This window comes from Sesamum indicum, linkage group LG8, assembly GCF_026168435.1.
Source record: "Sesamum indicum cultivar Baizhima isolate 11 linkage group LG8, ASM2616843v1, whole genome shotgun sequence".
NCBI classification, from domain to species: domain Eukaryota; kingdom Viridiplantae; phylum Streptophyta; class Magnoliopsida; order Lamiales; family Pedaliaceae; genus Sesamum; species Sesamum indicum.
This window is the reverse complement of record NC_142664.1, coordinates 24,221,464-24,235,162: the sequence shown is the minus strand read 5'-3', so window position 1 is coordinate 24,235,162 and position 13,699 is coordinate 24,221,464. Positions and strand designations below refer to the sequence as shown.

The window sequence follows — 13,699 nt, the reverse complement described above, 5'->3', positions numbered from 1 at the left end:
TGTAGTTAGATTTCATTTTTTGTAATTCATATGTAAAAGGATTGATTGAGAGAAATTATAATTAGGCCAACACGTATTAGTTCACTTGTGCTGTATTTCGATCTTCAAAGATCATGCATTTTTTATGGACTAAAAGATTTGAAATGGGGAATGAGTTCGAAATCTGCATAGAAAATGGAGTTGTCGGACTTGACCTAATATAAGCATTCCGACAATTAAGTTACTATAATAAATAAGTCAGAACCAAACGACAAATACTGAAAGATAAGATAAGTTAGGTATCTTGCTTTTTATAAATCCCGAGTATTTACACCCATGACCCATTATACAGACAACACCCACCCTACAAAAGATTCACCCACGTGCGACCATTTAGCCTTTTCTGATGACTTGTGTCCTTATGAATTGCAATGGGTCTAAAGTCCTAGTTAGGCCTTGGGCTCATTGCTCCAGACCCAATTGGCTTTTCTTGTTTTAGATCTACATTAAGTTAGTAAGATCGAACTACTTTCAATTGAATGATTGTGAGTTTGATCATCTTTACTGATGTAAGAGTTTGATGATGAATAATTTGTAAATATCTTTATAAAAAATATACAATTTTAGTATATGCTCGATTTATTCGTAGATCAATTATAAATACCGCTATAGGTAAAATATAATCTTGGTTGTAAGTTCTTTAACCAATATGAAGACTAGATCAGTAGGTAATCTTTAAAGAGCATTTTAAGCGACATATCATTTTAAAAGTACCCCAAGTATTAGTTGAGGTTTCAAGTCCCTTTGTCAACAAAAGGATTATAGCAACATATGGCAGAATGATCGACCGACTTTCAAGTCTCCTTTCCCAACACGCTAAATAAATGTCCCACCACATAAATGGTGGAGCTTTTCCCTTTATTTGGACCTTTTTATAAATACTAATATGTGTTGCAAATTGAAATTTGTGTGTATTTAATTTAAAATATTAAAATATAATTATTATATTGTTAAACTATATATTTTAATTAAATAAATAAATAATACTAAAAAATTAGAGGTTGTTAGTAGTTATTCGGAGAAAAATGAGAGAAGAAAAAATATGGAAGTTGAGAGGGAGAAAAAATGGAGCTTTTCCCTTTAAGTCCATATACCGGAAAATGTTTCTTTTCAAAAGCTAAAAAGTATGTTAGGGGTTCTTTTCACGGCTTTTCTTTTATATTTTTGTAAATGATTTAAAATAGATTGCGAATGTTTGGATTTATTTTTAAAAATAATTTAAAATTAGTATTGTATATTTGATGTTTTTTTAGAGACAGTCATCGTTTATTGTCAAGTCATGCATCTTATATATATACATATATAATGTACATATATGTGGTTAAATATATTTTGCACCCCTAAAGTATACCACCTTCATCAATTACCCCGTAAATTAATAAATCTTCAATTACCCCTCTTTCTTTGTGATAATCCTTTAAATTAAATAAAAATAGACAAAAATATCCTTGACTGTTAATAATGTATTATATTTACTTTAATGATCTCTACAGTTGAATATATCGATCAATTTGACTTTAATTTTTATTCATTGACGATGTTAATAAATTAATATTTGATTAGTTACGTATTGATAAGATCAATGTTAGTACTTTTGAATTAAAATATATTTATAAACTTGTGTTTGTGAACTACACTAAATATAATTTTAAAGACAAAAAATATTGCAAGTGATAGTTGAGCATATTGTTTTGGCACCCAAAAATCAAGTAAGGTAATTTGGAAGTTAATGAGGTAATAGTATATTTTTTTTGGTCTTTTAATGTATGAACTCTATTTTACCCTTTGGCCTAAACTCAGGTCTAACACATTATGTCCATCAATTTAGGTGCAATACCTAGACTCAGATCCAGACTCAAACCTGTTTTGATAGTTTTGACATGTATTCTTACCTGATTTTAAATTAGACCCAGACTTGGATACATATTATTATGGAAATGATTTTTTTTTTATTTGGGTAGAGCCTACACTCTAAATACCAGCGGATAAAATTTTAATATGCAATGTTAATTTAAAATTAATGAATTTATAAACTTTTACTAATTATCAATACAACTATTTATACACTTAAATTTGAAATAATTATTTTATAATTAATTACTTTATACAAGTATAGTATTAAATTTATAAACATTGTAGTTGAATAAGCTTTTCAGATATGTTTAACCATAGAGGACATTAATGTAAATACATCATATTATTAGTAATTAAGGATACTTTTTGTCAATTTTTATTTAATTTAAAAAGTGTCCAAAGATAAGGTGTAAATGAAGGTATTTAGTTTAGGGGATAATTGATGAGAGTAATATATTTCCGTAGTGCAAAATGTATTCAATCCATATATAAGTGTTGTATGTTAAATGTTTGTTTCTTGAACGTCAAAATTATTGTTTATTGTCAAATCATCTCTTTATATATATATATATATATATATATATATTATATAAAGCCCGAAACTTATACAAATAAGATGTAAAAAAAAAAGACAAATATAAATATATTTTGACCCATGTCAAAAATGGTCCAAAAAACAAAACCAACCACAGCAGCATTTTCATACAAGAAACTATCATAACATTCTGATCCAAATGTAATTTTATTTATCTTGTCTTTTCCTTACATAAATCTTATGGTTTCGTAGATTGAACTGACCACTGAAACTGTTAATATATAATTTTAATCGCAATTAGATTAAAATCCCAAATTACTCCAAGAAACAACCTATCTACTAATATATAATTATTTATTACTAAATAAACTGATAAATTTTCCACTTTATTTTTCAAGACATTTCCAACAAAGCACAAATTTTTATATATTTTTACACACCAAATTATTAACTTTTTTCATATTAGTTTTGCTTAAAACATATGTAATTCTTACCAGTACAAGTATATAATAAATACAATATCACAAAACTTTTCTTATAATGATCGTGTACTATTAATTAGCAATTAATAAACAATAAGCTTAAAAACTAATGATTAGGGGGTGGGTAATTGGGAGGCCCGCACAAGCGAGTTCTGCAAAAGTAAGCAGCGTCAACGCTCGCGCCAGCCTATCACCCCTCCATAAATTCCTGCACCACCTTTATGATGTGGGGTGCTGCGGCCGGTTCTCACCGCCCGCTTTGTTTTCCTTACTCATTAGTTTAAGGCAATTTTTCATGTTCTCCTCATTCAATCACTTATAGTACATTTTCTTCACCCGCTATTTCTCTATTTATCGATGTGGGACAGTGGAATGATTGACATGATACGACAAACTGATGTCCGAAAGATTGTAAATTTAATTGACGAAATAGCTTTTAAACTAAGGGTGTAAATGAATCGTATCAAGTGATAATTAGTTGAAGTGGAGATTTGGTTTGAATTTTTTTTTTTTTATTGAATTTGAAATTGAGTTAGAGACCGAAGAATGAAGCTTGGTCTTGATCGAGCTGAACTCATCTAATTGGAAAAGATGTTCGAGTTGGATTTATTACATTTAATGGAATAGAAGGCGGACAAACTTTTGATAATTCATCTTAGTCAATATCGAGTATCAAGTAGCATGAGTTAATGTTGGCACTAATTTCAAGTTGTGACGATGTCTATCAGTCCAATCGATTAAATTAGAATTCGTGTGAGTCGGGCTCTTCCAAGTATTTCTTGTACAGCCTCCGGGACACATTGAGGGCATCGCCTGTGCTTTTGGTTGGGAAGACATTGCTGCGATTCTGCCAGTCATTTGTTAGTTTGATCCATTCCTTCCTCCACTGTCTCAACCGAAAACCATCACCACTCTCCAAGCTTTGTATGAGAAACTTGAAGTAAATAGCAGCACGAGGGCCGTAGTAGTCTCGTAGAAGGCCACTCCAGTACTTGTTCCCTGTAATAAAACAACAAAATGACTGATGAAAATCATATTTCTGTATTTTCCTAGAGTACTCTATCGCGCTAAAAGCTATCAGATCAAACGAGATTAGTTTTCGTTAGCATATTTTCCGGTATATGGACTTAAAGGGTGTTCGACTACGCTCAATTAAAAAGATTTTGAGCTAGCTCATACATTTTATAAGATGTTTTTCGAATTTATCAGATATTCAATCTTATTTTGGATAAAATCATATCATGAAGCCTATAAGATGTTAATACTAACTATTTTGTTGTTAATGCGATGGAATTGATAGAGTTTGTTAAAATCTTGAAAATAAGTTATGAGCTTTTTACTTTTTCTTCTATAGAATATAAGCCCATAGCATCTGTTATAAGCTTATTTTCTATAAAATTACTGAATACTTTATAACATCTTATACGATATGGTGAAGAGATTATAAGCTTACCCAAACACCCTTTTAAATGGCTCAATGTGATGGTCAAATCCTCGGTTTACTACTTAAATTGTGATGGAGTACTATTAGTTTAGGTTCGAAATACCATAGTCACGAAGCAGACTCGCTTCCTCCTCCGTGTTGTCAAACCACATGGTGATTTGGGTTCTTGCATTCCACTCGAACTGCACGTTTTTTCACAAATTTGTTCAAATAATGTGTCGGAGTTAAAGAACTAACAATAGTGATGGACATCAGTCTGGAGGGTCCTAACCTGTTTCTTCTGTTCGTCGTTTTGGGCTAGTTGCTTCGCACTTTTTAGCCAAGGGCCGAGTAGAAATCCATCATGGCATGCCAAAAGTGTGTCCAGATCTTCTACGAGACTGAGAAATTTCTGGCTGCGGTGGATGACTGCATGCAGATCACCTAGCTGATAGGCTTCTACAACCTTTAACAAAAGCTGATTTGCATACTTTGCCAATGCTTGTCTTGTTAGATCAATGAGGTCGTACCTAAAATAACCAAATAGTCAGGTTTCAGGGGCTAAAAATATTAGAACAAAGATTCTCTCTATCGGAATAGAAGCAAAACGTGTTGAAAAGCAAGATGGAAAATCGAAATACAAGACCGTACAGAGATAAATTGCTAATATTTTGAAGATTGATAAGTTTCTTCTATTAGACTACATTAGTAGTAAAACAAAATGAACCCAATTGAACTGGGGAATCTACAAAACTACAAAAAGGCCTGTGGGTTAGACTCCATACTCCAACGCTAATCTTAAGGAAGTATTCTATGAAAAGGGGAGAAAAGCTAATTCAATGGCTCCGAGGAACTTAAACAAAATATTCTAACCTGAAAGTGTTACTTTCTGAGAGTTGATTGCCACTTGTGAGAAAAAGTTGCAGGGCACGTATTACTTCTGAAGTCGAATACCATAGATGAGGATGAGTATAGGAATTGCTTGATTGTTGATAAATAGCTCTCCTTAGACTTCGGTTATTAGAGTGGCGATGCTTTCTCGGTAATGACAGCAGAGATGAAGTAAAAATTGAATTAGGATCAACATCCGGGAATGCCACAATAACGTCTCTGTTTTTGTCCTGTTTGAAAGACAAAAGCCAAAAATGTTCCCTTTCATTTTAAGGGGTACCACCAAATAGACAAAAAATCCAATAAATGTACTATTGCATGAATTGTAACAACAGCTTATCAGGACTTCTGGTCCTCCAAATACCAGTCGGATCAGTACAGAAAATATAAAGAGTGGCAAGTTGTTTACTTACATTTAATCCATCTGTGCAATTGTATACCGTATGATATAATATGTTCCAGGCATCTTGTATTGATGGGACAAATAGCCCATATCGTCTTTGTGCATACATATCAATCCATGTCTGGAAGGAAAAAGGAGGAGTTATGATGAAGTTTGTGCTATTGATTAGCCAAAAGTTTGGACAATTATGGCCAATAATATAATGCAAGAATGCCTTCTTATCTCAATAGAACAGACTGAAAAAAAAAAACTTAATCTTAAGACTTGCTAACACGTGCAATGTAAGGAACATAGATGTGGTAATATAATCGTCCATCACGGTCTGTCAACTGTACAAAGACATCTAATGTCGGCCAGTCATGGTGAACCTGGCAGCGGACCCCAATATTTCTGTTCTCTCTTTCTTCTTTTTTGGTGTAAACTTGCATGCAACTTCAAATTTAATTCCAACCGGAATACCTTCTTTTTTCTTGTTTTATATAAACTTGTATCCAACTTAATGTAAAATGAGCGTTGCAAGTCATAGCTCCCAATTTTTGCTGAAGCTCCACTAGCTTTCACAATTTACTTTAAGTAAAAACATGTATTTGTTTAACATGCACAACAATGAGGATGATGCTCTAAGATTACCTTGACATCAACTCTGTCCTGCCGAAATGCCATTTCAGACATAAGATCATAAATGATAGGATTCTGCTCGATGCCTTCCATTGACATCCCAACACCAACCTGACGGATATGAAATGGTTTAAGATGATGAACACACATGAAAATGTATATACGACATTCTAAATGGGGAAAAACATGTACTGCATGTCAGTTCAAAGAAGACAGTACTTCTAGTAAGTAAGAAAATCAGTTCCTTTTTAAGAAAAAATCAAAATGATATGCAAAGCTCGACCAATAAAAGCAGTTGTGATTTTACTGTAATTTGCCAAATATTTCAGTAAAATTACACAAGCAAGCATAATTCTCATTTATGGTTTGATTAGCTTAAATATCAGTCGTCCTGATTCCTGAAGCCAACTAATGTATAAGCATTTTGACTAGAGAAGTCATAGTTGAAAGAGCACAAACATGAGTTTGGTTTAATAGACTTGCCATAGTTGAGTTTGGACTAAGACGAGCATCTATGGGTCCAGATCCGACTGAATCGACAATACCATACATTTCAATGTTCCCAGCAAAGTTGTGCAGCATACACCTGAAAGGAAAACCTTTTTGTTAACGATTACAAGTTTTGATGGCAATTAGATCTAGCTCATCTTTTTTTCCTAGCAGTCCATTAATGAAATTTGGGAACTTTAATCCTGCTTCTCGACAAACAATAGGCCAGGAAAAGATGATGATACGACATATCATGCTTCCTCTTATCCTCTGAGCAAAAAAGGTCATAATACTAATGATGGACAGAATGCTTGAAGTATCCATGATAAAGATAGGAAGTACCAGACATAAGGTACGCCATAAAACTGCTCTGAAGTAGCCCAAACTGGTTTAACTTCTGCATATAGATCAAGCACGACCAACTTTCCAACAGGAACGGAATGCAAGAGTGCCTGCTAGTGCAAGAATCATGAGAAAATGCACAATGGCATAGCACAGAGATCTGTGCATGAATATTTGTCTATTTCACATCCTCACCAAGTACTGAATAATGTTGAAGGTGCTATCTCCTATTGGTATAATTTTAACAGTGTCCATGCCAGACATTCTGAATACAATTACATAAAAAGAAGAGTAGCACCGAACTAGATTTTACCTTCATCTGTGGAGGCTTCCAAAATGGATCATCAGTAAATAGCCATCCCTTGAAAACATATAAAAAATCATTAGAATGTGGATGATTTCTCGTAATACTAACCAACCCAAACACACACACACGTGCACACAAGAGTGGCTCAATCAAAGAAAAATATCACAAGGCTAGAGCAAAACTGTGTCAAATACACCAAGGATGGAACACATAAGCTGACATTACACATGAATTAACAGCACTTCACATCAAAGAGCCCTTAATTGGATATCTACACTGAGATAAAAAAATTGAAATCTTAATCATTATCATTTTTGTGTGGCTATATTCAGTTGGACCAAGAGTTAAGCAGGCTTGTATATATTCACCTGCATCAGCCAAACCGCTCTATCATCACCACTTTCCATGCCCCTAAAAATTGCAGCAGCTAATGAAGAGATATATTCTGGATCATCTGATGGAGGTGTGTTCTCATCAAAGGTATCACTGCATTAAATATTGACATCAAGTGTTTTCTCAAATATGTGAAATTTCAATAAACACATTAAGATGATAAGATGACATGCCGACTTAGAGGAAGTACAGGCGTAACTTGATGTCAGTTAGAATTGAGTGGTTATAAAAGATATATGGTTCATTCGTGACAGGAGATGTTGCAGGTAAATCAGAAAATTATGCCGTGGGCTGACTTGTTGCTGAGAAACAGATAGTTCGGGCAAGTACCTGCAGATTTAAGCCTAAATTCAAGCAGAATTGAAGAAACAGCTCACCAATTATAAATGTGGCTACTCCTTCCATATTCTGGACACAAAACGAAAAACCAAAGTTTCAGGAAGCAGACAAAACCTTTTCATCACAAGTAAATTTATGGACTCTACTCTCAAGCAAGTTCCTTCTAAAATTAAATACAGAAGCAATTCATATAAACATTGGTAGTCAGGATTACTAACTTTCATACCTTTCAACTGTTGCATAATAAAAGCCCTTCCTATTTCAATGAACAAGGGATCTGTTGCATCAAGAAGGTAGGTACAGCACCATCTCGGGTCACTCTTAACAGTAAACCTAAAGAATGTCCAGAAAAGGAATATATGACATAATTTCTGAATTTCTTTTTCAGTAATAGGCTTCAAAAAGACCATTTTATACTATTCTATTTTGTAAATCCTTAAGATCATTGTTAAATCCTTTAGCAAATCATCACTTTGCAATAGAAGTCTGCAAAATTTGTTAGCAGACAAAGTGCAATTTCCCAGCTAGATCTGGATACTTTACATGTTTGGAATAAAAGACTTCGCTGGATCTCCTATTGGCACTACAATTTTTAAAACAAAAGAACAGGTTAAAAAACAAAGAAAAAGTTCTTAATACATCTTGAATATGTTCCAAAATAGCAAAGAACAACTAGTGGAAGGTCAACCTCCAGAAATGAATGTTGTCCTTAATAATTTATTTTATAAGTGTTTGAAGAAGCAAATATCATTAGCTAGTACTAGTGAAATAGAGAAATGCTTATTTCAGAACAAGAATATCTTTCTATGCTGGTGAAATAGCAGGGTTTTTCACGTCTTTCATTACATCTATGCATTTGTTGTGTATATGTTTGGAGGATGTGGATGTCAAACATCCTCAGTAACTTGCTCCTGAAATAGCATGGTTTTTCCAAGTTCATTACGTCTATGTGTTTGTTGTGGATATGTGATCTGGATGTCAACCATCCTCTGGAACATTACTTCCAAACATCAGAATGTTTCTGACATTTCACGATACAAAGGACCATGCATAATAAAACAGTGGAATAAGAAAAATCTAATCTAGTTCCTAGTGAGGAGCCATTCAGTTTTCCTTCTTATGGTGCTACGAGTCACAGAATACGTACATTGAGAACATTAAATATGCATCCTAGTTAGAGTTCTGACCTTTTTTAACTTCCATGAGAAAGAAAAAGGAGAGCCAGAAATGCAACAAATATGGACAATCAACGAATGACATTGCATCTACCAAGAGATATATGTTTTTTCTGATTTCTACCATTGAAGCATCGAGCATCCGAAAAAATACACTAAACATCTTATATCAGGACTTACCAGTTTCCAAGGCGTGTTATTTTTGCTGATGGATATACACTTTTAAGGACTGCTGGAACGTTACCAGAGAAGGCTGGAAGGACTGTAATAAAACAAAAAGAAGGTACAGTGGGTAAAAGCTTATGGTATTAATTGGAAGAAGCAGAAGAAAAGTTTTTCAAGCATAATGTCAACTGTGGTCAAATTTATTTGCATTTTTCAGAAATTTTCTCTCAAATAACATTTGTTTTATTTATCTACTGTGTTGATCCAAATTAGGAATTAGAATGTATTGATTCGATCTAGGAAGTTCACTCAGAGGCCTTTGATATTCTGAATAAAAAAAGAAAACTTGCTAAAACAGGCCAGTCTTTGTCTAGTATAGGAATTTTTATGTAAACATTTTAGATTGTTTCATCCAGCTTGCGACATCCCTATGACAAATATGTCATATACTGGTAAAAACTTCTTTGAACATCATAAGTACTCAGTAAATATGTGCATTCATTCAACAAATTACACTTTGCATGCATTCACAAAACTGCGGTACCTGGATTCATTCCGAATTCATACATCCTGGCAAGAATTTTCTTCTGCAGTATCAGTTGTTGATCTAACCAACTTTGTGGTAATGGGCCACCCCATCTGTAAATGAAAGGAGATACGACTAAAGAAACTAAGTTGGCAAAAGTGGAAAAGAAAGTCTTATGACTGTGATTCAAGTGATAGAATTTGTAGAGTTAAAAACAGATGCTTTGATTACACATGCCTAATAGAAGATAAGGATTAAATAGGTTTGGCCACAGTACACTACTAACAAGTTTTAGACTCTAGTTTAAGGCCTATAAGCTTACCCGTGTAGATTTCCCATTCGTGACCATGCAAGAAATGCTGGACCTCCAAAGAAATCATCCAAATCTGGAGCACTGATATTGAAATTCTGGTGAAGGATGGTTTACGAAAGTTATTTGCTAAATTCAAGAGAGAAGCAATACGGAGAAGAGCTATGTCAAAATAGTTTACAAAATAATTGTATCCTAATGATGGTGAGCGAAAAAAAATAAGTATGAGTTTCGGAATCTAGTCCTGGATTCTTCATTAAAGCACTTGTATGTCATTGGTAATTCACTGGTGTGATTGGTTCTTAGGAGCTACAGTAGCACAAAGCTGAAGCTAACAACACCCTGGAGGCTGTCAGTTCTGACATGGTTGTTTTCCTTTTTCTCAAATTATTTGATGAAAGTTTACAATAGATTAATTTAATATGATGCATCAAACAATGAGGAAAAAGATAAAGTATTTGAACATGAAAAGCGAACAATATAATGGGAATTCAAGCAAAGGATTCACTAGAAGTAGGAGAATATAGTATGTGTGTATGCGTGCGTGTGCCTGTATTATTGTCAATTGCAAAAGGGTGGAGCTGAACTTATAAACTTTTGCACTTCATACATATCCGAATACTGACCTTCCTAGTTCTTCTCCCTTTTGCTGATCTTTGTACTTCTAGTTCTTTTTCTTTTAACTTATACTATTGCAGAAGAATAAAAGCCAGGATATATAACCGAAAAGAACAGCATATGAAAGGTTAATGAAAATAAACCTGGAAGACTTTCTGCCAGATGGCTTCTTGACCTGTAAATGCCAAAGGCAAATTGATCCCCTGGAGAGCCATCCAGTCAATTTCCTCCTCCCATCTTTCCCAATCCCACCATGCAAATGTATCTTTAAAAAGAGAATAACCCCATATGAACGATGACAACCTGAAAAAGCATATGCAACAATACAAAGTAGTCGAAACTGTAGCTCACAGCTTGATGAAACAGCGTTCTGATAGTAGCTCCAAGGGGTAGGCCTCTTCATTGTTATCCCAGCATCTTGAATGCGATTCAGAGATCCCGATTTTGGGACTGAAGAAAATTGTGCTCCACCTGTTTTGCTCCAAGATATATGTGCTCCGCACCAATACTTCAGGTACCAATGTAGACCAAACAAAAGCTCCACTCCCGTAGTTCCACTTATTCTGTTGAAAACATGATTTGAGAAATTTTCCATAGCAGAAAGCTTATGAAATATTTGAAACAAATATGATACATGGCATATTAAACCATTGAAGCTAAAATCCAAATATATAATGTCATATATTCTGATGGTAAAACAGACTGTTTCACCATTTAACTTAAATATCACTATGCATAAATAATGTTTAACCAAGCAAGAAAAGGTGATGTTCCCAATCCACTAGTATCTTCACATGCATCAGAGAAATAGGCCTTGCAGATTGGATAAAAATGAATGGATGAGTTTTGCTTTTTTTCCTTTCAAAATTATCCTACTGCCCTTCAAGTATTTAGGTTAGTTTACATCAGCAGGAGGATACGTACAAAATTTCAGCAGAACCATCATGATTGACTGCAGGATGATTGTTCAATTTAAAACAAGGTTCACCACCACATAAATCCTGCAAAAAGAAAACGAGAAGGGGGAAACACAATCATCCCAAGGTTAAGAGAACTTCCTTAATTTGAATAAACACTTCAAAAAGAACTACAAGGAAAGTCTTCTACTTCAGTTTGGTCTGTACTTGCTCAAAAACTGATGCAATAAAGATGATCGGCAGAAAAAAGAAAAACCTACCAAAAAGCTCTAGAGATGTTAGTTTCACATCCATAAGTTCTCTTCATAGGCTTTAGGCCATAACACACTCAAATATCATTCTTTTCTTAATACTCTACTGCAGAAAATAATCTTCCCACACATTTACTTCTCATGTCCTCTCTCTACTTTAGTTCCAAATTTGAGAATTGAAGAAATTTCTTGCTTTAGGCGCAACAAACTTGCATACCACATTCACATTTTTGCCAATAAACTACATCACGTGGCTTGCTCTTGTAAACGTCAATAACTAACCTAATAAGTATTTTCAGAATTCAAGAATTGCCTTAGAAGGTAATAGAATTCAAATTGATCTTTCAAGGGAAAAGGGGCCAAAAAAACAGGCATCTTTTGAGATGATTATTAGCAACTTAGCATCAAATAAAGTGAGGAAAAATGGGGTTCATTCAGCTAACCTCAAAATCTCAGTTAAATATCAACATTCTAATAGTGTCCAACCAGCAAAAATACAGAAAATTTTGAAGCAGTAATTGCGAGTGCTAAAAAGCATTGCTAGAAAAAAAAAAAAGGCAACCGATTGTAAGCAGAGGGAGGAGAACTTCCGTGCCTTAGAGATAATGCTGAACTGGAAGCTGGAAGAATGGGAAGGGATGAGGCGGTTGAGGGCGGCATAAGCGGCGGAGATTTGTATAGACGGCGGCGCTCTCTCCCGGTCTTGAATCTCCAGGAGCCGCGAAATGTACTCCACCCCAAGAGTGGAGGAATCCGCCACTGGCACCCAATTAATCCCGAACAAGAACAGCAAAACCCAGAACTGCATCACCACCGTAATCGAAGAAAAGCATAAAGAAGAAGCAAAGCCGGCCATTGGTGGAGTATGAAAGCAACCAGAACCAGTAGATGGCGAGTCAAAGGGGTTTGTATATATGTAGTGGTTGTGTAAACGGAGAAAATGGGCATATTTTTTGTGTGTGTAGTGTGTGTGAGTGTGGAGGTAGGATCGAATGAAGACAGATTTGCCGGCCAGAGAGAGAAAGAGAAAGCTACTGTCGTTAGTGAATCCGACTCCGAGCAACAACCACCTACGGAGCAGGGTGGCGGGTGAGTCGTCGCACACGTCATCCCTAAAAGCAGATTCAGCCCCACAGTCATCGCAGTATGCTGAGTCATCACAGATTGCTGAGTCAGCAATTGCTGACTCATTACCCACGTCACCCATGTTGTTGAGTCATAATACACATCACCCAGATCGATAAGTCATCGGATACGCCACCCTAGATTGATGAGTCATCGGACACGTCATATCTCTTGCTGAGTTACCTGACATGTCATCACTATTACTGAGTCATCTGACAAGTAATCCTACTTGCTGAGTCATCACATACAACACCCGTCATGCTGGGTCATCGCACACATCATACAACTTGCTGAGTCATCGCAGACGTCATCCTAAATGCTAAGTCACCAGACACGTCATCCCCTATGCTGAGTCATCGCACACGTCATCCCAAATGCTGAGTCACCAGGCACCTCATCCATCATGCTGAGTACTTGCTGAGTCATCCAACACGTCATCGGTCGTTGCTGAGTCATCACACACGTAATTCGTCAGGTTGAGTCATCTGACACGGCAT

General features: G+C 35.1%; 1 protein-coding gene and 1 non-coding gene across 4 annotated transcripts; both read right to left on the bottom strand.

Annotated features, from left to right (window-relative positions):
- Positions 1-3,040: 3,040 nt before the first annotated feature.
- LOC148787321 (U12 minor spliceosomal RNA) lies at positions 3,041-3,199 on the bottom strand. Its single transcript, XR_016067083.1, has one exon. It is a non-coding gene; the product is annotated as a U12 minor spliceosomal RNA (small nuclear RNA).
- A 270-nt stretch (positions 3,200-3,469) lies between these two features.
- LOC105168728 (alpha-N-acetylglucosaminidase) lies at positions 3,470-13,299 on the bottom strand. 3 transcript variants are annotated; one of them, XM_011088872.3, is made up of 19 exons: positions 12,673-13,172; positions 11,834-11,910; positions 11,261-11,472; positions 11,053-11,174; positions 10,304-10,389; positions 10,000-10,094; positions 9,471-9,552; positions 8,342-8,448; positions 8,154-8,184; positions 7,752-7,869; positions 7,390-7,437; positions 7,077-7,186; positions 6,729-6,831; positions 6,258-6,356; positions 5,638-5,748; positions 5,207-5,454; positions 4,626-4,863; positions 4,458-4,536; positions 3,470-3,909 (listed from the first exon to the last, which is right to left on the bottom strand). In XM_011088872.3, exons 1-19 carry the CDS (start codon positions 12,931-12,933, stop codon positions 3,653-3,655), a joined length of 2,484 nt encoding a protein of 827 aa, XP_011087174.2. In that variant the 5' UTR covers positions 12,934-13,172; the 3' UTR covers positions 3,470-3,652. The 3 variants fall into 3 exon arrangements, 2 of the variants coding, with proteins under 2 accessions (XP_011087174.2, XP_088740142.1); XR_016066875.1 differs by having other exon boundaries at positions 3,770-3,909; positions 4,364-4,536; positions 12,673-13,299; XM_088884016.1 differs by lacking the exon at positions 11,834-11,910 and having other exon boundaries at positions 12,673-12,885.
- Between the last annotated feature and the right edge of the window lie 400 nt (positions 13,300-13,699).